Source organism: Lontra canadensis, unplaced genomic scaffold, assembly GCF_010015895.1.
Source record: "Lontra canadensis isolate GAN:19392208 unplaced genomic scaffold, GSC_riverotter_1.0 scaffold35, whole genome shotgun sequence".
In the NCBI taxonomy this organism is placed as follows: Eukaryota; Metazoa; Chordata; class Mammalia; order Carnivora; family Mustelidae; genus Lontra; species Lontra canadensis.
The window spans coordinates 6,016,623-6,042,751 of NW_022631029.1; the positions used below are offsets into that span (position 1 = coordinate 6,016,623).

General features: G+C 38.2%; 1 protein-coding gene across 6 annotated transcripts in view; it reads right to left on the bottom strand.

Moving 5' to 3' along the window:
• SETD2 (SET domain containing 2, histone lysine methyltransferase) overlaps positions 1-26,129 on the bottom strand; it is a 123,764-nt gene that overhangs the window by 23,945 nt on the left and 73,690 nt on the right. For 2 of the 6 annotated variants that reach the window (XM_032867882.1, XM_032867881.1), the window contains exons 13-15: positions 14,220-14,268; positions 11,353-11,536; positions 3,982-4,651 (exon numbers count right to left, since the gene is read on the bottom strand). In XM_032867882.1, coding sequence (XP_032723773.1) covers positions 3,982-4,651; positions 11,353-11,536; positions 14,220-14,268 — 903 coding nt within the window. Of the gene's footprint in view, positions 1-3,981; positions 4,652-11,352; positions 11,537-14,219; positions 14,269-26,129 lie in introns of those variants that run through there. The other 4 variants (XM_032867883.1, XR_004383894.1, XR_004383896.1 and 1 more) reach the window with 4 other exon arrangements.

A 26,129-nucleotide genomic window follows, 5' to 3' on the forward strand; every position in this document is an offset into this window, starting at 1 on the left:
TATCATCAGGAGAGAATGGAACACATACTGGAAATAACTTCCAAAGGAAATGCCAAAAATATCTGAACCGTATCAGCCTTGCTAGACTAAAAAAAAAAGTCACCCAAGACAGCAACAAATCATTTAGAGGTACAGTCTTTAAAACCCAGACTGTCAAAAAGAAAGAGGAAAATGAACATCCTCCAGGCTTCTATAGAAGCTATCCAAACCAGCGGACAAACACATGTCAATGCCAAAACTAACAACAGCAATAAAAAGGGAGAACAGGTTTGCAGTCCCACTGAGGTTCGTATGGAAGATGTTACACACTTGTGAGACACAAATAACATATGCCGATCAAGTCTCTCTATATGCGGGGGAGGGGGGACATCTGTAGGACACTGGCTCTCCCCTTCAAGAGACATGAAATTACATAAAAGCTAATTTTCTCAAACATCAATCCAGTCTACAAATATCTTTAAAATGGGACTTCCCATGGAATTTACAAGAGAAATCTAAAAATGTCTAAAATGTTATAGACATGATTATTCTGCCCCTACTTCTAGAGAAGGAAAAAAAATCACTATTACTTTATAACTGAGTCACTTCACTTTATAATGTGAAAAATTATAGTCCTTAGCACTGCATTTTTTGAGATGTGATTCAGTACGACTTTGTAAGAATAGGCCACTTAGTAATGTCACAAAACCACTATAAATCATGTGGTCTCTGTGGAAATCGGGCTTTTATGTTTAATAAGCAATTACAGCAAAAAAATGAAAGTCACCTTCTGATCATACATCTGTTCCAAATGTCAAACATATTGCATATGTACACACACACACAAACTTGTGTTATATTACCTACTACCTTCACTGTCAAAGTTATATCTTGCAAACTCTCAGTAGCCCATGTTGGTACGGTCAATACTATGCTCGAACACAAACCTCAAGGCCTCCTCTTGGAGGTTGACGATCGTTAGACCAGACACTAGAAGATGACCCTGACTAGGAGGATTTCACACCCCACTAACATCAATACTCTCTCAGTATCATTAAGGTAACTGAATAATAACTATAATTAAGCCTTCAAGGTACATGGTGCTTTAAATCTACCATTATTAGTATCCATTAGCTCATGCAAACCTCAACCACTCTGAGGCATTCAGCTCATTTCATAGATAAGTAAAACTGAAGAATATAAATGAAGCACCTGTCTCCAAGACATACATGAAATGATGGACACGGACTCCAAACACACACTGACAACATGTTCTATGATTCTCATCACCCAAAGCCCGGCATCATCTCTGATAACTAATCTCACAGAGAAAGAAAGAACAGTCTGGACCATCCAACTCCATTTACCTACCACTCTAGCACAAACAAAATACATTAGGGATCTAACATATGACTCCTTGGTAGAACGGAAAGGAAAACTACAAGCAAGCAAAATTGTAATGCTTGAGTCCTAAGGCTATGCCTAAATCTTCTGCTCAGTGGGATGGAAAAAACAGACTCCATTTCATAAGAATGGCCAAATGACCAGTTAACTCTCTCCTGGCGAGTCTTTAATAAGTATCCTCCACTGCTGTTGTTTATGCTCTAAAACCTAGGTTAAGGACATACTTCAGGAATAGAAATGGGATAGCAGCAGACCATAATTCTTACATCTGATACACATTCTCAGGGAAAATCTCAAAATGAATGGCTTGGTCCAAGAAAGAATAGGATAAGAAAGCAGAAGTCAGAATCTAAGAAATTTGTTTAAGACACTTAAAACATTCTGTAGGAGGCAAAATTAAACATACAAAAAGAAAGACAATACTTAAAAAATTGATACCTAATGGCCAATAATACCCACTTTCTTTTCTTTTCTTTTTTAAGATTTTTTTTTTAAGATTTTATTTATTTATTTGAGAGAGAGACAGTGAGAGAGAGCATGAGCAAGGAGAAGGTCAGAGAGAGAAGCAGACTCCCCATGGAGCTAGGAGCCCGATGCAGGACTCAATCCCAGGACTCCGGGATCATGACCTGAGCCCAAGGCAGTCGTCCAACCAACTGAGCCACCCAGGCGTCCCTTTTTAAGATTTTTATTTATAAGGGGTGCCTGGGTGGCTCAGTTGGTTAAGTGTCTGCCTCCACTTCAGGTCATGATCCCAGGTGGGGTACGGTCCTGGGATCAAGGCCTGCGGGGAGTCTGCTTCTCCCTCTCCCCACTCCCTCCAACCCCCCCCCATCTCTCTCTCTAGTAAATGAATAGAATAAAAAAAGAAAAAAAAGATTTTTATTTTTAAGTAACCTCTAAACCCAACATGGGGCTTGAACTCACAACCTGGAGATCAAGAGTTATATGCTCCACCAACTGAACCAGCCAGGCACCCCAACACCCATTTTATTAGCCTTATTTAGCACTACAATATTCATTGTAAGCCAAACATGAAAGAAAAAAACAAAAGAAACCTAAGAATGTTCAGTGAAGTGCTATTTATAATTATAAAAAGAACTTTTAAATGAATACCCCCAGAAAAATGGGTAAGAAATTATTTGATAAGCAAATGGGATGTTATATAGCCATTAAAATGCATATGCGTATGTATATTCACATGCACATATATAAAAATACAGAGTAATTTGGGAAAATGGTTAAGAATCATGTTAAGTATAAACAATGGGATAGTTCCAAATCTTCAAAATTACAAATACGTAAAATATATAAGCATGTGGATAAAGAGATCATCCAAAATGAACATAGTTAACACTTAGAATTTTAGGAATTAAAACTAGATACCTTGTCATGGCCTTACAAACTAAATTTTGACGCAGCTTCATCACAAAAATAGTGACAAATCACGGTACTGATCAGTACTAAGTAATGTGTGCAGGAATTATCTCTGCAAATCTCCCCCATCCACAAAAATTCACCTTTAAGGAGTGATGTGAGAGACGTAGGAATGTGGTGAGGAGGATGCTTTATACATTACTTTTTTGTTTTTTTAAGCTTAAAATGTACTGCTGTATTCTACAGAAAAGAAACTTGATTTAAAAGCACAAAAATAGGGACACCTGGGTGGCTCAGTGGGTTAAGCCACTGCCTTCGGCTCAGGCCGTGGTCTCAGGGTCCTGGGATTGAGCCCCTCATCGGGCTTCTCTGTTTGGTGGGGAGCCTGTTTCCCCCTCCACCCCCCGCCCTCTGCCTGCCTCTCTGCCTACTTGTGATCTCTCTCTTTGTCAAGTAAATAAATAAAATCTTAAAAAAAAAAAAGGCACAAAAATACACTTTGAAATATAAAATCAGTACACTCAGCCTTTAAATTTAACATTACTATTTCCTACTACAGTGATATCCTCCGGCTCAGTGCATCACAGACACTCTGGCAAAATTTGTGATGATAAACATGTAGGGGATAAAAAAAAAATATACACACCAGGTCTCAGAAGAAAAGGACAAGCCATCTCCTGACTCAGTTACCATGACAAAAGTCCTCCCACTGCAGCAATATAAAAGAATTAACTGTGTATTATTCACTGCCTATAAGCAAAAAGGAGAGAAGTATCCAAAAGCTGCTCTCCATCTCTTGCTTTGGGGGAAGTCATCTGGACACTGTAAGAAGACCTACAGAAAGGTCCATATGAAGACAGAAAACGGAGTTAACTACCATGTAAGTGAGCTTCAAAGTGAATCTTCCATCCTTTGCCCAACCTTCAGATGACTACAGCCCTGGTTAACAGTCAAACTCTAATTTCATGAAAGACTCTGAGTCCAAACCATCCATCCAGACAAGCTACTTCTGAATTCCTGACTCACAACAATTGTCAGATAATAATTACCAGTTGTCTTAAGCTACTAAATTCTGGTGTAATTTGTTACATAGCAGGAGATAACTAATACATATGCAACTGATTGATACGTAAAAGTAATCAATGGCAGGACTCCCCCTTCACATCAGATTTAACATCCCATAAACAGAACAAGACAGACAAGAGAGGTTCCAAAGGTTACCTGTACAATTGGTGGAGTTGTCTGTGAATAGGGTGACGTCACACCATAGACAGTTGGGCAAGTCTGTCCTTGATAATATATGGTTGCTTGAGACTGTGCAGGAGAATACTGCTGCTGGACACTGACTGACTGTTGGTTTGAATCCCAAACACCATAATTCTGTCCTTGGACTGGGCCTGGGGCTGGCACTGGCAAGACGGTGACGCTGGAGTCTTGATGTACCACACCTTCACTTTGGGCCACATACTGTGAACTGGAAACTTCCACAGGGGCTGCCACATGGGGCACCACTGGCACGGGTGGAGGGGCAGCAAGGGGCTCTGTAGAATGTCCCACCAAGGGCTGAGAATGATCGTAAGGAGCAGGAGAACAAACAGGGTCCATGTTGGGTGTGGGAAGGAGCACCTTCCCAGCATTAGGGTTGCTGGGATCCACATAGGCCTGCATGGGATAACCTGGTGGGTAGCCGGCAAAGGGGTGATGAGGGGCATTGTAAGCAAGAGAGTCATAGGGCAGTGGAGACGTCATTCCCAGCGTCTGCATCTGCTGCTGTTGTTTCTGAGCCTCCCGCTGAGCCACCTCTTGCTCAAACAACTTCCGACGCTCCTCTGTAGAAAGTTTATTGCGGTCTTTAATTCGTACTTTCTTTTTAGAAGTTGGTGTATCATATCTAGAAAGAAAACAGTCAGAGCATCACAAATGTTCTTCCCTAAATCAAGGACATAATCAAAGCATTAATAAAGGTATGTCACTCAATACTAAACCATTAATCACGCCAAATCCAATTTGGCATTGGTTAAAAATCAGTCAAAATTACTTAAGAAATCCTGCAGATAGAAGAGAATCTCAAGAAAACATTTAGAAGAAAATAGTAACTTTTTTTTTTTAAAGATTTTATTTATTTATTTAACAAACAGAGATCACAAGTAGGCAGAGAGGCAGGCAGAGAGAGAGAAAGGGGGAAGCAGGCTCCCTGCTGAGGCAGAGAGCCCAATGTGGGACTTGATCCCAGGACCCTGGGATCATGACCTGAGCCGAAGGCAGAGGCTTTAACCCACTGAGCCACCCACGCGCCCTGAAAATAATAACTTTTATTTTTTATTTTTTAAGATTTTATTTACTTATTTGACAGAGAGAGACAGATCACAAGTAGGCAGAGAGGCAGGTAGAGAGAGAAGGGGACACAGGCTCCCTGCTGAGCAGAGAGCCCAATGCAGAGCTTGATCCCAGGATCATGACCTGAGGGGCCAATAACTTTATCTTTATTCTCAGATTCTAGAACTCAAATTAAAGATACATATAATATTCTAAACACATTCTTCTTTACACTTGCATAGCTCTCTATACAGTTCTAGGTTTATAAATACTGAAATTAAAACAAAATACACTAATAAAAGCTACAGAATTTGATGTCTATCTGACCACATGTATTCATGACAAATTCAACAGAGAGCAGTTAAGTGAAGGATGAGAATGCACACAGAAAAGTATGGGGAGTTATATTCAGCTCCTCTTCTCTGTGCAATACCAAATATAATAATATATTTTACTGCTAAGCCTAACGCCCTATGATGGTTTTGACAAGGCCTCTTAGAAACCATCAGCTCTAACATTCAAAGGAAGAGAACTGACGGCTTTTCTTTTCTTTTTTTAAGATTTTCAAAATTTATTTATTTGACACAGAGTGAGACACAGTGACAGAGGGAACACAAGCAGGGGGAGTAGGAGAGGGAGAAGCAGGCTTCCTGCTGAGCAGGCAGCCCCAGTGGGGCTCAATCACAGAACCCTGGGATCATGACCCAAGCCAAAGGCAGACACTTATCAACTGAGCCACCCAGGTGCCCCAAGAACTGAAGGCTTAAAAGAGTTTGTTGTGAAGTTCTATGGAGTGAATCAAACTTCTGAGAAAGTGCTCTTTGCAAAAATTTAAAAACAACAACTAATTTCAAGAGGTTTCATTGCAAAAAAACATCTAAGAACAGCTTCACGGACAGGGGCATAACATTTATCCAAACAACAAAAAACATATGGTATAAAAAACTCTTAAGCTGAAAGTTCCCTTTAAAGTGTTAATGGGGGGCGCCTGGGTGGCTCAGTGGGTTAAGCCTCTGCCTTCGGCTCAGGTCATGGTCTCAGGGTCCTGGGATCCAGCCCACATTGGGCTCTCTGCTGAGCGGGGAGCCTGCTTCCCCACCCCTCTCTCTCTGCCTGCCTCTCTGCCTAGTTGTGATCTCTGTCTGTCAAATAAATAAAATCTTAAAAAAATAAATAAATAAAGTGTTAATGGGATGGTAGTATCCTTAGCTGCCTGGCAGAAACAAATGCAATTAGTCTACAGAAGAAAGCACCTTAAATCCAAAAATCTAGGCTTCAGTGAATTCCCACAGATCAAATTCTAAAGAACATGATGAGTTCATTAAAAATAAAATTATAAAATTATACATATACCTATATAAACAAATGAGAGGAAGAAACCCACAAAAACTGGTACTGGAATTATCTGACACAGACTATAAGAGACATTTATGTTTAATGAAATAAGAGGCTATTAAAAATATTACTAAGGAATGGGACCATAAAAAACTATCAGGTAGACTTGAAAAACCACCTCATGAAACATCTAGAAAGGAAAAAGAGTGGAAATTAAAACTCAATTATCATATAAAATTGAGCATGCACATACCTGACAATTCAACAATTCTACTCATATACCCCAGACCCTGTTGCATATGTACCTCATAATTAGATAACTGCACTATACATAACAGAAAAATCCAAATGCCTATCTACATTTTACAACAAAATGTTACGTACAACAATGAAAAGGAATAAACTGATACATACAATTGTGGATAAATCTTAGCAATACAATACCAAGTGAAAACAAAGTACCCTCAAATTAAACACAGAAGAGCGGCCTTTTCATAAAGTTAAAAACTAATATATTATTTTAAAATATATATTAGAGGACATAAAATGGTACTTTAAAAAAGGAAAGCCAGGGTATAATGAACACAGGAAAAAAGACAGGCATCTCAAGTAGTAAAGGCAGGGGATAGTATAGATACATGGTATAGTTAAGCAAGAGATCAGATCTGAAGAGAATAAGTAACAGAAGACAATCTTCAAATTCAAAAAGTTCAATGAATTTCAACCAGAGAAAAGAAGAAATTCTCATATAAACATAGGGTAGTGATACTGCAGAACACCAAATACAAAGAGAACATCTTAAAAGCAGAACAAGAGATGGGCGCCTGGGTGGCTCAGTGGGTTAAGCCTCTGCCTTGGGCTTGGGTCATGATCTCAGGGTCCTAGGATAGAGCCCCGCATGGGGGGGGGGGCGGTTCTCTGCTCAGCGGGGAGCCTGCCTCCCCCCTCCCCGCCTGCCTCTCTGCCTACTTGTGATTTCTGTCAAATAAATAAATAAAATCTTTAAAAAAATAAAAACATTTTAAAAAGAGAAAAACTTTAAACTCAGCAAAACTTCCTTTTAAAAAATGAAGTCCAGGGCGCCTGGGTGGCTCAGTGGGTTAAAGCCTCTGCCTTTAGCTCGGGTCATGATCCCAGGGTCCTGGAATCGAGCCCCGAGTCAGGCTCTCTGCTAGGCGGGGAACCTGCTTCCCTTCCTCTCTCTCTGCCTGCCTCTCTGCCTACTTGTGCTGTCTGTCAAATAAATAAATAAAATCTTTTTTTAAAAAATGAGAGTCCATGTTCACATAAAGACTCAAACATGTATATGTCTTACACTTGTAATATTCACATCAGCCACCTGGAAACAATCCAAATGCCTATCCACTAAGGAATCTGTAAACAAACTCTGGTATACCTACCCAATGGACTACCACTTATTAATAAAAAGGAACTACTGGAACACAAAACATGAATGGATCTCAAACGCAATCTGCTAAGGAAAGACACATCAAATACTATCTAGAGTATGATGTCATATATACATGACATTCTGGAAAAGACAAAACCAGTGGGTCAGAAAGCAGGGCAGTGGCTGGCTGCCAGGAACTATGAGTAGGAGAAGGTGACCGCCTACAAAGAACTCAAAAGAATTTTCTGAGATGACAGAAATGTCTATATGATGACTGTGGGTGGTTACTTAACTGCATGCATTTGTCAAAACACACTGAATTATATACTTATAATATTTCTGTAAGTAATTTATATCTACTGATTAAGTAAAGCTGATTTTTAAAACTGAAGGTGAGCAATGCAAACAAGATTTTTTAGACAAAAACTGAAAAATAAGATGAACAAAAAATCACTAAACAAAATCTTCTAAAGGAAGGTCTAAGGAGAAAGAATGGAGAACAAAGAAATTGACAAATGTAAACAAATTAGTAAGTCAGTTTGTGTACACATAAAAAGTTGACAATAACGAATGGGACAAAGCAACAAGAAATTACAATGCTGGACAGTAACAGCATATAAACTGAACGATCAGAGTATCCTAAAGTACAAATGTTGTTCAGGATATTGATTAGCTTTAGATTCTATTTAAGTGAAACAACCAGTTAAAGAAATGCCACAAAGAATTTAAAAAATAAATCAATCATCCATAAAGCTATTTATCTATCAGACACAGAAAAGTTAAAAGTAAAAGGAAGGAAAAAATACATTATCAGTTAAATCCTAGCAACAGGAAGATAGCATACTTCTATTAACATCAAATGAAATAGATTCTAAAGCAAGTCTCAATAAAATTCTAAGAGCTGGTATAATAAAAACTGATTAATAGCAATTAAATTTGAGATTTAACAAAAATAAATTTAAACACATTGCAAACCATAACAGTATCTAGAACTAGATTATGATAAAACTGCACTATCAGGGTACCTGGGTGGCTGGGCCATTAAGCGTCTGCCTTTGGCTCAGGTCGTGATCCCAGGGTCCTGGGATCGAGCCCCACATTGGGCTCCCCGCTCAGTGGGAGCCTGCTTCTCCCTCTCCTACTCCCCCTGTCTTTGTTCCCTTTCTCGCTGTGTCTCTCTCTATCAAATAAATAAATAAACTCTTTCAAACAAAACAAAACAAAACTGTGCTATCAAAAGAGTAGTTCAAATAGTACTTACGGAGAAATTTAAATCCTTCAACACTTTACTTTGAAGAGAAAAATGCTGAAAATTAATGAGCTAAAAAATCTCAATTATTCCAATTAAAAATTTATTTAAAAAAAATAAGCCCAAAAAAGTGGAAGAAAATAAAACATGACTAGAAATCAATTACCCTCTCCCCCCAAAAAAACAAAACACTGCTATTCTGTGATTTGTACTGGAGGCACTGCTAGCAAAATAGCAAGAAAGGCGAAAGAACTAGAAAGGAAAAACAGAAATTTATATGATGGGGATTGTTGACAAATACAAAAACAAAAAGGGAAAAACCCCTATACTTTTGAAATATCGGTGAGTTTCTATGTGGTCACCAAACATGAGATCAATATAACAAAATTCAACTGCACATCTACATACTAGCAACAAGCTGAAAACGTAACCAAAAATTAATGTTCTCAGAAATGAATATACCAAGATACCAAAGTCTTTCTGCAGGAAACTATAAACAAATAAGGAGATTAACAAAAAACTCAATATTTAAAATATTAAAGACCTAACTAGACAGAGCATATCTGAATACTCAGTTTGAATATAGGAACAGAAATACTCAAAAAACTGTTAAAGATGTCAAGTCTCCTCAGAATCACCTTGGGGGGGGGGGGGGGGGTGGAGATAGTAGGAGAAATCTGACAAGCAGATCCTAAGGAGAACAAGTCTCAGAAAAGAGATGACATCCCGAAGATCAAGCAGGGGTTTGCCCTACTTGCTATCAAGACTTAATATAAGCTACAGTCACATTATGAGCCCCAAAACAGATCCTCCCACATATAAAAGCTTATTAGAGAGAGACAGTGTTGCAGATCAAGGAGAAAGGACAGGCTTTCAAGTAAATGGTGCAGAGACAATTGGGTATTCACTTAGAAAAAAATGAAAACCATATTCCTACCTCACAACATACACAAAAATTGATTCCCAATAAATTAAGCACAAGAAAAGAAGAGAGTATCATCACCTCAAGGACAGGGAAGAATTTCTAAAACACAGCACTAACCATGAAGGAAACATACACGTGATGTAGTCAATTACACCATAATTAATAAATTCTATATATCAAAAGACACAAAGGAGTCAAAATATAAGTCGCAAACTGGGAAAAAATACTTGCAAAAATTATTATCAAAGCAGAATTATATTTAGAATATAAAGAACCCCTAAAAAATAAATCCTAAACTCAAAAAGATAAAAACTAAACAAACAGCACCTATTAAAAGACACTTCACATTAGAGGAAACAGGGATGACCAATAAATATATGACAAGATGTTCAATCTATTTAACTATTAGGGTAATGCAAATTAAAATCATGATGAGGGGCGCCTGCGTGGCTCAGTGGGTTAAAGCCTCTGCCTTCGGCTCAGGTCATGATCCCAGGGTCCTGGGATTGAGCCCCACATCAGGCTCTCTGCTCAGCGGGGAGCCTGCTTCCTCCTCTCTCTCTGCCTGCCTCTCTGCCTACTTGTGATCTCTGTCAAATAAATTAAAAAAAAAAAATCATGATGAATTTACTATTACAAACTCTGACAATCCCAAATTTAAAATTCTGGCAACTGCATTATATGAATGCAATACTTCATGTTTTCAAAAAATAAATTTAATTTTATTTTTAAAAGTTTTTTTACTTATTTGAAAGAGAGAGAGGGAAGGAACACATAAGCAGCAGTAGGGGCAGAGGGAGAGGGAGAAGCAGACTCCCTGCTGAGCAGGATTAGAGTGAGGGACTGGATCCCAGGACCTTGAACCATGACCTGGGCTAAAACCAGATGCTTAACCAACTGAGCCACCCAGGCACCCCCCAAAATAAATTTAATTTAAAAAAAACTTCTCTGGAATAAATGTTTTCTAGTACCCAGTGGGTCACCATGTGGCTTGTTTTTCTACAAGCAAGGCAAAGACAGCCTCTGACACAGGGATCAATCAGCATTTTGACTGATCCGCACAAGATTCATTAGAAAACAAAGTTCTGGCTTTAGAAGAGTTACCATTATCTTTAAAGAGTTATCTCCAACCAATCTCCACTCCCCTTTAAAGAACAAATCTTTGGCTCCTCAAATAGCATTTAAATGTTATCAAGTAGAAACCTAGTCCTCACTGTCAAAAGAAACTCTATTTCAATATTTATCAGTAAAGTTTTATACTCACTCATCAAGAGAACATATTTATTCCAAAACCCCTTGGTGCCCAAAATCAGAAGTATTGACTTGGGAACTTTCTGACTGGCTCAGAAAAGAGAGTAACTCACACAGGCCACTTACCTGTCATCTGGCCTTTTTGTTCCCCGCTCATAGGCAGAAGAAGGTGGTGAGAGAGAGCCCCTTCGTTTCCTTTTCTCTTTATTTTGAGTTTGCTTGTCTGGGTCTCTCTCTCTTGACCTGTTAGGAGTCTTTGGGGCAGCTGTTTGATCTCTGAAGCCAACAGCATCCCTTCCTCGGTCAGTTACTAAGGGAAAAGGGTTTTTAAAAATTTACTTGGCAGACTCTTCTCCATGATAGCATGTCAATTGTATAATACAATTTCTATCCAACAAATGGGTCTATAGACTCTCCTCCCTCAAAGGCCCATCCGGAATTTGGATGAGACAGAAGGTATTGAGTGTGTGCACGCACTCTATCCTGCAAGTCCCTGCCATGAATTCACTTTTCCACCTTCCCCAACAAAACTCTCAGTCCAAGCCTTCAACATTTCTAACAAGTTCTGTGGAAGACACGCATGCAAAATGTTCCCATTACCTTTAACAGGGGAGTCTGCTTGCAGTTCAAAATGTAAAAGCCTTCTACTGCCCCTGTAACTCTGCATATTTAGTTTATGGAAGAGCAGCCTGGCATGTTAAGCATAAAAACCTCAAATGGAAAAAAATCTCTTCAATTGAAAAAAAAGGTGTGTGTATTGGGGGGGGGAGTAGACAATTTTTTTTTTTTTTTTTAAACAACTACCATTTCAAAAGGAAAAGATTTCAAACACAGATGACAGGTGATAAATCAGAACGTTATCCAAGCCAGAGAGCTACATCTTCCCCCAAAAATGCCATTTTCCAACTGAAGGATAATACTATCAACCTCTTCTACTCAGCTTCTTTACCTAGAATGGTCCTCACCCAATTCCACTTACTTACTTTCCAAAATACAGCTGGGTCAATACTTACTGCTCCCAAAAGTTGTCTATTACTTTTCACTGACCTCACCTCCTACTTTCTTATCCCCCTACGAAGTCTAAACCCCACCACTGACTATTTCAATATAAATTAACTGGTACTACATGCTGCTGCTTTGTTAGCACCGCTACCCCGATTAATCAGATGACGCTCTTGAGAATTTCTTATAAAATATCTCTCACAGCACAAAGCAGATTCACAATAAACATTAACTGCTTTTTCTTTTTCTCACCTCAGAAAAACATGCTATTACTTGTTTTCTTCCCTAGTGGCAGGATTAGGTTTATATCTGCCATTCTTGTAGTTCTTCTGTTGGTGAGCCCAAAGCTCCATTTATTTGCAAAAATGGTTCATCAGTGGCCATATATGAGCATTTGTCAGTGAGAACAGAACTCACCTCCACATACTGGTAGAAAACGCTATACAATTAGAACAACTGCTGCAGCTCACAGGGTATTAGAGCACAACATCGTTTTGGGAAGTACTACTATCTAATTACTTCTGGGTCTGCCCATGACTACTCTATTTCCTTCTTAAAACAAGGTTCTTTGGGCTGGTATTAACTTCCTTAAAATGCAGCTATTTCTTCACTATATCCTGGTAAAGTAAGAAAAGGAATCATACTAACAGTTCATATTCTGACTCTGCATCCTAGAATATGTGAGGTAGAGAAATTGTTTCATTTATTCTGGCTGATTTTTTTTTCATATTATAAAAGGAATAAAGCTAGACTACATATTTCCCCAAATAATTTACGGTTCTTGGGAATTTTAAAAGTTCTAAGCTCTTTAATTGCTTGACATTGAGAGGTAACCTCGAAGCCAGGCTTTAATTATAAGTATTTCTTATAAAATGCCGGAGACTGATCGGGGGTCACATATGTGAAGGCGAGTAAAGTTGGCACACAAAAGGTGGCTTCCTGAAAAGATCAGTCATCGATTATAGACAATTTTCAGAAAGCATCTCTCAGAGGGCACATCAGACTAGTTATTTGCAAAATGTTGGGGGTAAACCTTCACAGATATTTAAGTTTTGCCCATCTTGCTAATGATTTCAACTCACTGAACCCAGAGAAGCTAGGCCCTGATGACCAAGTTTACAGTGCCACTGGTTTTGCCAACCAGCACTACTCAACCCTGCCTTCTTTCTTATGTGAGAAATTCTCTGTAGCCTTAAGCACAATGTTTAGCTATAAAGAAACTAAACCAATAGAGTTAAAAATATTCAAAACAAAAATAAAACCCCCACAATGATGCAAAGTACACCTCACAGGGCTTTAACCTATAAGATTATTTAACCAGTAAGATTAAAATTATAAAAAGTTCTTCATGCTAAAAATATAGAAAAAAGACCAAAAACAACACAAAACAAAAAAAGAAACAAGAAGGGAAAAAGCAAAAAATATGATTTTTTCTTTTTTTTCCAAGATTTTAAAGTACTTTTTAAGTAACCCAACAAAGGGCTCGAACCTACAACCCTGAGATCAAAAGTCATATGTTCTAGTGAACTAACTTGTCAGGCACCCCTGTAATAATGATTCTTAACCTTGTAGGGGATCACTGACTTCCTGAGAATCTGATGAAAGTTTTCAATTTTCCCCAAAAATTAATGTAAATAAAGGATTCTGCATATAAACATCTACAGGTAAAGACTTACAAAGACATTCAGGAATACAGGTCTAACAATGCCTGCTCTAGAGGAACAAACAAATGAAAGAAAAGCAACTAAAAGCCATGACTTCAAGGAAAGCAACAGCACAGTCAGTATAAAGGGACATCTCCTTTGGCAAAAATTCACTAAGAAAAAATAAAAAGGCAAGTTTCCGAACTTTTACACCAAATATCTCATTTACCTAATTACATACTATCCGGTTTCAAGAACAAAATAGCCGAAGTTCTTATCATTTACCTCTGCATATTTCCAAAAGAGTATTTGTAAAGCCATATACACAGAGTACCTCTGAATACCTACTTGTGTTCTCCTTTTCAGTTTGACTTTTCTTTGGAATTCGATATACCTCCTGCAAAAATAAACCAAAAGAAGGGTTGTTAGTATGGAGTGGAAGTGGTGATTGTGTTGAAGCTGATTGATTTCACATGGTGACAAAGAAATAGGAACAGGCTGGTATTTAATTACTCTCCAAAATTTGACTTACATCTAGCTTTAAACAAGGATACTGGTCACTTAAAAACAAGTAAAAATTTGTAGCATTAAGCTACACATATCATACACACAAACATTTATTATGTATATGTATGTTTCATTTTGTTTTTTGAACATCTACCAAGAGGCTTATATGATCTCATTAGCCAAGTAGCAGAGTAAGTAACTGGGATGTTATATTTCTGGAATATACTTCCTGATAATCTTCATATCTATATGATTTCTGCATATAAAATGAAGTCATCCATAGTTGCTTTACTGAGAATATTCCTAAGAACAATTCTAACCTCTCACTTGCCATCCCTACTTAAGGGAAGAAGGGTTAGTGATTAGTTAGTTACCTAAGAACACCTCAGAAAAACTGTATGTATTAAAGACAATGCATGTTGTTAATATTTTTCTATAAATGCAAAACCTATCTGGCTAATGGCCAATTGTAATATTTCCTTTCATACTGTTATTTTAAAAAAGAAAAGCATTAGATCATTGTTGCTCTCGAAACAGCATCTAATAGCATACCAAAATTGTTCCTGACAAATGTAAACTAAGTTTTTAAGCCCTGAATACCTTTTCTTGATGTAGAAATCTAAGGCTTAGAACATGTTCTGTTCCCTGACAATCCCTCGCTGTTCTAGTCAACAAGTAGCTCAACATTTCCTTATCCAGTCACCTTGGTAAGTGGGCAAATAGCAAATCCACACATTCTCAATGGTACATCACATGATACTCTCCCTTTAGAGTAATCTCATATTACTGACCATACCCCTATGACTTGGTAATTCCAATTTTTTTGCAATTGTACTCCAAGAAAATCAAAGAACTCCTCTTTCCACATGATTTTTGGTTCTAGCAGTATTTGTGGAAAGTAAGAAATAATCTAATACCACACAACTGAGGAAGGGTCAAGATTGAATATTCGGTTGCAATTGAAGATGATAAATACAGACCAGAGACACTGGGCAATCTAAATGAACGCCGATTTTTTAGGAAAAATCCTTCAACACTCCATGCATGCTGACAAATTACCTAATAAAGATGATGACTGCCACGATTAGATGTGTACCTATCCTGTGTGTCAGGTTATCAAATAAAGCATTTCAAACGCATTATCTTTTTTGAGCTTCAAAACACCTCTATGAAGTAAGTACTATTATCTCCACTTTACAAATGAGAAAACCCACTCAAAAAACTTAGCAACTTGACCAAGGTTATGATGCTATCAGACAGTATGACTCACAGCAATGTTATCTTTTGTACGAGATGACACAGGATATGGCGGACAGTCAGCATTATCTGGGGAGTACCACTTCAGGACTTGAGCATACATGCAGGCGGCATCCTCTATTCCCCCAGCCCCTCTTTCCTATGGAGGACTTCCACTAGAGCCGTGATTCTCAACTCTGGCTGCACAATTAGACCACTCCAGGAAACTTTCATAGAAATACTGTGCCAGACAAATAAAATCTGAAATTCTGGGCATGAGTTCCAGGCATCTACATCATCATCATCATCATCATCATCATTATTATTATTGAAGCTCTCCACAAGATTCTGATGCCTACATGTAGAAGGCTGAGAACCACTGGACTACTAGCTTCTCCTAGCAGCCTTCACTCATTCCTCCTCACAAGGGAGAATTTGACAGAACAAACTGTGTATGGCTGTCCTCAGCTCAAAGCCACGGAGGGATGGCTCTGTGGAGGAATGTCTGGAGTTGTCCAGCTGTTACTGTCTAGCTGTGGGTAACAATGAATCAGGGATAAATACAGTAAGGACAAAGCGGACACTCTTAGTTCTGACTCTTCTGTCCACCCCCAGGAGGTTACCAAACTTGGGGGAAAAGAAAGAATGCTACTTATCAGCACCTACCCACACCATAAGAAAAAACAGGTATTCTATTAATTTTTAAAGGCTTGAAACTGAATGTTGCATTCGGTGCTCTGTAAATCTAAGCACTCCGGAAGGCAACATGTTCATTCATAAAGGGTGCTTAGATACAGACACGCATGTCTGTATCAACTAAGCATTATGCAGTATTTCCGTTTGCCTCAGGTCTTGGGTTCAAGATTTGAGTCAAGTGTTCATTACAAGCATTTATAGCAATTTATCACACAGACCTCAAGTTTAGAGCAAATGCTAAGTAGAAAACGTATTCCGAAGTTCACAAAATGGATGGTCATTACTGAAGTGTGACCAAAAGCTACTGACTTTTTACTCTGTGCCTAATACTATGGGGAACAAGTTAAATCAACATGCACCCAAGTGCTTAGGAGCTATTAACTTGCTCCTCCTCTTCATATAGTTAAAGCTGTGTATAAAATTTAAACTGGAAACTCAGATTATCTACTTCAAGGCCCTGAATTTTTCCAAAGTCCCACAATAATGCAACCTGAAAAGGAAGCAGTCATGTGAAGATTACTGTAATATTTCTTAAAATCATTCTATCTTGTGGATAAACAGCAGTAAGTTTAGCTTACATGACATGGAACGCTGGAATAATGTCATATACCTGCAGGCCACTGCCGAAAAATGTTTATCTGAGTTGGCTTCAATCACATTAACCCTCCACATAAAACCACTTTCCTCTGTTAAAGAATCTACTCAAGAGACTGCATGTTATGAAAGAACACTCAATTGTGAGACAGGAGGCCTGGGTTTTGGGACTATGCCTACCCTCAGAGGGGCCTAAAAGAATCTGGTTCCCCACCCTACCTAATATTCTTTACCTATCATGCTGTTTTATTTCTTTGGTGTCTAGGTGCTTCTCCTAAGTAACACAGACTCACATGCACTCAAAGCTGTAATTCTTATTTTTTTAAAGTGATATTTCTGAAAAGATTTTATTTATTTATTTGTCAGAGAGAGTGAGTATGTGTGTGTGCAAGAGCAGGGGGAGTGGCAGGCAGAGGAAGAGGGAAAAGCAGGCTCCCTGCCAAGCAAGGAGCCCTATGTGGGACTCAATCCCAGGCCTCTGGGATCATGACCTGAGCCAAAGGCTCAACCAACTGAGCCACCCAGGTGTCCCTCAAAGCTGTAATTCTTAAGGGCTAAGACTGTCTTACTCTGCTGTATCTCTAGCACCAAGAAAATGTCTGACACACAGGCAACACTCAAATACTTGTTCAATGGACAAGTGAAATTCTACTCATAATTTGCAGAAATCACCACGAAGTGCTAAATAACTTCAAAGTACTACACAGCTTGCTTTTTAAAAATCACTACCTCTATACCTTCATTCTCTCATCCCTGTAAGAATGCTGTTTGGGCCTTATATATAACCACAAACATGTTTGTGGGGTTGTATTTCCAGGATCAGATTAATACCTGTGCCTCTGCAACATTTTGAATTCTCATCAATGCTTAGAACAGCTCACCCTTGGTCAATTAATCATTCTTCTTCAAAGGCTCAAAATCAATCTTCAGAAATTATTTGATAAACACTGAATCACTGATAAGTTCATGCACAAGCAATGCATCCAATATCCCTTTATAAAAGTATGTAAATATGTGTGGAGTTGTTTTTAATTTGTAGAGACAAAGACAGCACGAGTTCTTTGATGGTTATTCGTGGAAATCTGGTATGCTCATTTATATAACAAGTATTTAGGTAGAAACTAGGTGTTAAAAGCACATTATCAAGAGTCTCCTTTTCAAATACTGGAGATACCTAGGAACAGCCACTAAGAGGTTCATAGGCTAACAATGGTGGCTGGCAATTCTTTTACTGTGTGCCATGTCCTTTAACTTCATTCTCATATACTCTTACACTGCTAAGGCTGACTTGAAAGAAAATAAAATTTAAAGGTGGAAGGTCTTTATACCTAATTCATACAGTAGGTTCTCTATTTTTTAATAAACACTTGCCAGCCATACCACTTCTGAGCATATATCCAAAGAGAATGAAAACTGGATCTCCAAGAGAGCTGCACTCCCATATTCATGGCAGCATCACTCACACTAGCCAAGATATGCAAACAACCTAAGTGTCCATCAACAGATGAATGGAGAAGATGTACTGTACAAGTATATGATGTGATATTATTCAGTCATGAGAAAAAAAGATATCTTGCCATTTATGATGACATGAATGAACCCCGAGGATATTATGCTAATGAAATAGTGAGGATGCAGAGAAACTGAAAACCTTATATGCCACTGAAAGGAATGTAAAATGGTACAGCTATCATGGAAAAGGGCCTGGCAGTGCCTCAAACGTTAAATATGGAGTTACCATGATTCAAAAAATCCACGCCTAGATACATACCCAAGAGAAATGAAAACCAGTATTCACACAGAAGTTTGCACATAAATATTCATAACTGTATTATTCCTAACATTCAAAAAAGTAGAAACAACACAAATGTCCATCAGCTAACAAATGGATAACAAAATGGTTTAAAAAATATCTATACAAGGGAATATTATTCAGCTATAAAATGGAATTAAGTACTGATAAATGCTACAACACAGATGAATCCTGAAAACATTACGCTAAATAAAAACCAAAAAGAAAAGGCCGTTATTATAGGATTCCACTTATCCTTGTTCACAGACTGTGCAAATTCACCAACTCACTAAAATTTCTTTGTAATCCTCAAATCAACACGTCAGAAAAAACATCACTAATTGTTCCCCCAAAAGTTAAGACCATCACTTGTGTTTTTTGATATACTTTTTCCAAATAATGCCTGATTAACATGATACAACACTTTATTCCCCAGTCTCTCAGAATCCTCTCATTACTCTTTTTGGAAATGCTTCTAGTACACTCATACCCTTGTATATTTTCTTTCCAACTTTTTTAATACCATTTTCACTGACTTTATGAAATCAATGCATTTTTATTTTGTAACAGCTCTACACTACATTTGTACTGCATTGCCCAATTTTTATAACAGTGAGACTTTAGCTAAGAAGGACAACACTTCAAAGACAGATGCTAATGTTAACAGAGATGGGATGTTTAGATGACAATTTTTTAGTGTTCAGCTCATCAATTAATGTTTTTTGTCATAATGTTTGTTTCTCTAAGCAATCTTGAAACTGAAGATTAAGATACTGACAGAACACCATATATTTGTGTATCTGTGTGTACATATATGTGAATGTGGACTTACATATTTAATTACATGTGAGAGAGCAGCTTTTCCAAGGTAAATGAATGAAAATGATTTCAAAAAACCCCATCAAGTGGCAGGATATCAAATCAATGCACAGAAATCAGCTGCATTTCTACACACCAACAAGAGGACAAAACAAGAGGAGACAATCCCATTTACAATTCCACACAAAACCAAAAGATGCCTAGGAATAAATCTAACCAGAGAGGGGAAGAATCTGTACTCAGAAAACTATAGAATACTCATGAAAGAAATTGAGGAAGACACAAAGAAATGGAAAACGTTCCATACTCATGGATTGGAAGAACAAATATTGTGAAAATGTGTAGACTACCTAGAGCAATCTACACAGTTAATGCAATCCCTATCAAAATACCATCAACTTTTCTCACAGAAATGGAACAAATAATCCTAAAATTTGTACGGAACCAAAAAAGACCCTGAGTAGCCAGAGGAATGTTGAAAAAGAAAAGCTGGTGGCATCACAATTCTGGATTTCAAGTTCTATTACAAAGATATAATCCTCAAGACAGTATGGTATGGGCCAAAAACAGACACACAGATCAATGGAACAGAATAGAGAGCCCAGAAATGGACCCTCAACTCTATGGTCAACTTATCGTTTTTTTTGTTTGTTTGTTTTTTTTTTTAAGAAAAAAAAAAAAGATTATTTATTTGAGAGACAGAGATCACAAGTAGGCAGAGGCAGGCAGAGAGAGGGGAAGGGAAGCAGGCTGCCCACTGAGCAGAGCCCGATGCGGGGCTCGACTCCAGGACCCTGGGATTGTGACCTGAGCCAGAGGCAGAGGCTTTAACCCACTGAGCCACACAGGCACTCCCAGTCAACTTACCATTGACAAAGCAGGAAAGAATGTCCAATGGAAAAAAGTCTCTTCAACAAATAGTGTTGGGAAAATTGGACAACCATATGCAGAAGAATGAAACTGGACCATTTCCTTACACCACACATAAAAACAGACTCAAAATGGATGGAGACAGGAATCCACCAAAATTCTCAAAGAGAACACAGGCAGAAACCTCTTCAACCTCAGCCACAGAAACTTCTTCCTAGACACATGGTCAAATGCAAGGGAAGCGAGAGCAAAAATGAACTACTAGGACTTCATCAAGATAAAGGGCTTTTTTGCACAACAAAGGAAACAGTCAACAAAACCAAAAGACAACTGACAGAATGGGAGAAGGTATTTGCAAATAACCTATCAGATAAAGGGCTAGTAGTATTCAAAATATACAAAGAACTTATCAAACTCAATACCCAAAGAACAAATAATCCAATCAAGAAATGGGCATAATAACACGTGAACAGACAATTCTGCAAAAAAAAAATCCAAATGGCCAACAGACACATGAAATAGTCCTTAACATCACTCGGCATCAGGGAAATACAAATCAAAACCACAATGAGATACCACCTCACACCGGTCAGAATGGCTAAAATTATCAAGTCAGGAAAAGACAGATGTTGGCAAGGATATGGAGAAAAGGGAACTCTCCTACAACTGTTGGTGGGAATGCAAGCTGGTGCAGCCACTCTGAAAAACAGCATGGAGGTTCCTCAAAAAGCTGAAGATAGGCTACCCTACCATCCAGCAACTGCACTACTGGGTATTTACCCCAAGATACAAATGTGATCCGAATAGGCAGGTGTACCCCAATGTTTATAGCAACAATGTCCACAACAGCCAAACTATCAAAGAGCCTAGATGTCCATTGACAGATGAGTGGATAAAGATGTGGTGTGTATATATATACAACAGAGTATTATGCAGCCATCAAAAATTGAAATCTTGCCATTTGCAACAACATGGATGGAACTAGAGGGTATTATGCTGAGCGAAATAAGTCAATCAGAGAAAGACAATTATCATATGATCTCATTAATATGTGGCATCTGAGAAACAAGGCAGAGGATCATACGGGAAGAGAGGAAAAAATGAAAAAAGACAAAACCAGAGAGGGAGACAAACCATAAGAGACTCTTAATCTCAGGAAACAAACTGAGGGTTGCTAGAGTGGAGAGGGGTGGGAAGAAGGGTTGGCTGGGTGATGGACACTGGGGAGGGTATGTGCTATGGTGGTGCTGTGAATTGTATGAGACTGATGAATCACAGACCTGTACCCCTGAAACAAATACTACATTATATGTCAGTTAAGGAAAAAAAACAAACCCACCATATACAAGGATTTTAAGGCCTTCATGAAGCAAACATACCAAATATTTATCTGGATTTACTGAACACTGAAAATTTAGAAAAAGAGGTAAGAACTTAGAGAAACATACAATAAGAAACATACAACTTTGGATAAGAAGATATGACCATTTCATGGAATCTGATTCATAATTCTATACACTAGTTTAAAGATTAAAAATCAGGGTGCCTGGGTGGCTCAGTCAGTTAAGCATCTGACTCTTAGTTTTGGCTCGGGTTGAGACCTTGGAGTTGTGGGATCAAACCCTGCTTGGGATTCTCTCTCTCCCTCTGTCCCTCCCCCTACTTCTGTGGGCTCTCTCGAATAAATAAATAGGTAGAAAATAAAGACTAAAAATCCATTTTCTCAACAACAAAATTTTAAAAATGAACATGAAACATGTTTATGGCCCTACGCCACCCTAAGGCCCAAACAAAGAAAAAACATTACTGGAAAAATACTGCTGCTATGTATACTAGCTCTTGGGAAAAAGGAGCCAGGGTACAAATCAGCACAAATTCTGTGAAAAACTTTCAGTGATAATGGCTCTATAACCAGATATAGCTTTCTTTTTTTTTTTTTAAGATTTTATTTATTTATTTGACAGACGGAGATCACAAGTAGGCAGAGAAGCAGGCAGAGAGAGAGGAGGAAGCAGGCTCCCTGCTGAGCTGAGACGTGGGGGCTCGATCCCAGGACCCTGGGTTCATGACCTGAGCCGAAGGCAGAGGCTTTAACCCACGGAGCCACCCAGGTGCCCCCAGATATAGCTTTCTTTAACAGAAGGAAGAACTGTTAACTCCTATCATGTCCTTGTACAGCATTTAAGAATCTGTGGTTTTACCTCACAAACTGTATTATGAATGGTAGCAGAGGGATCTCCATTAGGTCACAGAGATTTTGAGATCTGACTACAAAGAAAATTTAGAGGAGAACATAAATGTCTGGAGATTTCATAAAATCACACACATAAGAGGGGCAGAAGAAGGAGAGTGAAGAAAAAGTGGAGTAGAATAATTTTATTTATTCTTTGAAACCCTTGAAGATACTCTTCTAACTTCAGACAACTGTGCTCCCATGAAATGAAAGATGTTAAGACTGAATTTCAGTTTTCACCCCCTCAGACAAATGGGCAAAACATATGGTCACAGTTCTTAAAATAGGAAACAGAAATATAAAGATACTCAACACTTCATGCATAAGAGACATGCAAATTAAAACTACAGTAATATTCTATTTCTATCAGTCCATCCAAGATAAAGTTAGACAATACTTGGGTTGGCCAGGGCGTAGTAAAATATGCACCCTTATGCATATACGTTACTGATGAGAGTTAAATTGGTATAACTATAAAAATCAATTTGGAAATAACTATTAACTACAGATAACACAGACCAGGACTCAGATATACCACTTTTAGTAATCTATCCAACATGTATATTCCAAACACGTGTATATGTGAATGTGTCTGAATGACCTATATAAAAGTTCCACACTAAGCTAAAGAAAGGAATCAATTACAATGGCCAAAGTAGGGGACGGATAAATATGATTAATAGCAGACTGATTACGCCATATCTTTACAATAAAGTACCACAAAGCTATGAAAACTAAATTCTTTAAAACCTGGTGTATAAAACAAACTTCATAATGTATTAAATAAAAAACAAGGAGCTCAATAGTGCTGCCAGCTTTAAAAAAAAAAAAGACTAAATACATGTACACAGCATGCACAAATTATCTCTGGAAGGTTACACAAGAAGTTGGTTGTGCTGGCTGACTTCAGGGAACAAGACAGAGGGAAGGGCCAGGAACAAAACATTTTATTTGTATGCTTTTTGAATTTTGTATCATGTACAGGAATAGCCTATTTTAAACTTTAAATGAGAAGAAGAAAAAAAGGTAATATGCCTCAGAAGAAGCCCTCAACAAAGTACCAAAAGACTCTCAGCACATTATGGCTGTACTCATGGTAAAGAACAGTACCTGAGCGTTGTGAGGTCTCAGGCAGAGAGGCCTAAGAAACTGAAGACTCTGGGGCACCTGGGTGGCTCAGTGGGTTGGTTAAAGCCTCTGCCTTCGGCTCAGGTCATGATCCCAGGGCCCTGGGATCGAGCCTCGCATCGGGCTCTCTGCTTAGCGGGGAGCCTGCTTCCCTTCCTCTCTCTCTGCCTGCCTCTCTGCCTACTTGTGATCTCTGTCAAATAAATAAATTAAAAAAAAAAAAAAAAGGAACTGAAGACTCTCAAAACAACTTCTAAATACTGCTCTTCAGCAAGTGCCATACCTTATAAGCCCTCCTAAGTCACTGCCATTCACTTTAAACTTGTCCCCCCAGGTCCTCCTTCTTCTCCAGCCTTACCCAGCTTGACTCGAATTCAAAGAATCTATCCTAACAATGCTTGGTTTTATTCAACATACACCTAAATGTGCTGTGTTTACACTAAATACAACAGCACAAGGTGAACAGCAGAGACAAGTTCCTGTTTTCAAGGCCTCTCTAGCCCAATAGCAAATGTGTGTGTAGAAAAATAAGTGTTTTCATGCTGATAAATAATCACTGAAGAATAATCAAGGTCATGGTGATTAAATGCTTCTCAATTTCAGAGTTCTGTTTTCCAGGCAAATTAATTCCAAATCTAAGATTTTTCCTTACACCTTTCAAATTTAACTACCTCTTCTGTAATTTTTCTAATTAAAACCTAAAAATCACCATCGCCCTCCAAATGACTGCTTGGAGTTCTGAGTTGCACTGGTCAATGCAGCACTGCAGTGAAGAGTACGTGGTCGTTATTTAACACAGTAGTAGAAGTCTCAGCCTCAGCAATCAGACAAGAGTAAGGAATGAAATGCATCCGAATTGGTGAGGAAGACATAAACTTTCACTATCCACAGATGACATGGTACTATATATAGAAAACCTTAAATACTCCACCAAAAAAAAAACTACTAGAATGATAAATGAATTCAGTAAGGCTGCAGGATACAAAATCAACATACAGAAATTTACAGCATTTTTATATACCAATCACGAAGGAACGGAAAGAGAAATTAATAAAGTAATCCCATTTATAATTGCACCAAAGAGAATAAACTTAATAACCAAGGAGGTAAAAGATCTGTACTCTGAAAACTGTAAAACATCCATGAAAGATATTGAAGACAACACAAACACGTAGGTATTTCATGCTCACGGGCCAGAAGAACAAATACTGTTAAAATGTCCATACTACCAGCAGCACCTGGGTGGTTCACTGCATTAAAATGTCCATACTACCAAAAGCGATCTACAATTTAATGTAATCTTCATCAAAATGCCAGCAACATTTTTCACAGAACTAGAACAATCCTAAACTTCGTATGGAATCAGAGAAGACTCTGAATAGCCGAAACCATCTTGGGGCGGGGGGGGAGGGAGACAAAGCTGGAAGCATCATAATTCCAGATTTCAAGTTACATTACAAGTCTGCAGTCATCAAAACAGTATGGTATTGGCACAAAAACAGGCACACAGATCAATGAAATAGAAAAGAAATCCCAGAAATAAACCCACATTTATATGGTTGATTAATTTTTAACAAAGGAGGAAAGAATACACAATGGGGAAAAGATAGACTCTCCAACAAATGGTATTGAGAGAACCAGACAGCTAAATGCAAAGTATTCAAACTGGACCACTGGTTACACCATACACAAGGATAAATTCAAAATGGATTAAGGACCTAAATGTGAGACCTGAAACCATAAAAATTCTAGAGAAAAACATAGGCAATAATTTCTCTGACACTAGTCATAGCAACACTTTTCTAAATAGGTCCTCTCCTGAGGCAAACAAAAGCAAAAGCAAAAGCAAAAAACAAAAGCAAAAGCAAAAGCAAACAAAAGCAAAAATTAACTATTGGGACTTCATCAAAACAAAAAACTCCACAGTGAAGGAAATAATCAACAAAACTAAAAGGCAACCTATGGAATGGAAGAAGATATTTGCAAATGACATATCCGTTAAAGGGTTAGTATCCAAAATATATTAAGAATTTATATAACTCAACACCACAAAAACAAATAATCAAGTTTAAAAATGGGCAGGGGCACCTGGGTGGCTCAGCTGGTTAAGCGATTTCTTCAGCTTGGGTCATGATCCCAGGGTCCTGGGATCAAACCCATGTCAGGCTCTCTCCTCAGCGGGGAGCCTGCTTCTCCCTCTCCCTTTGCCTGCCACTCTGCCTTGCTTGTGCTCTCTCACTCTGTCAAATAAAAAAATAAAATCTTAAAAAAAAAAAAAAAGTTTAAAAATGGGCAGAAGACATGAACAGACATTTCTCCAAAGACATTACTCATCATCAGGGAAATGCAAATCAAAACCACAATGAGATATCACCTCACACCT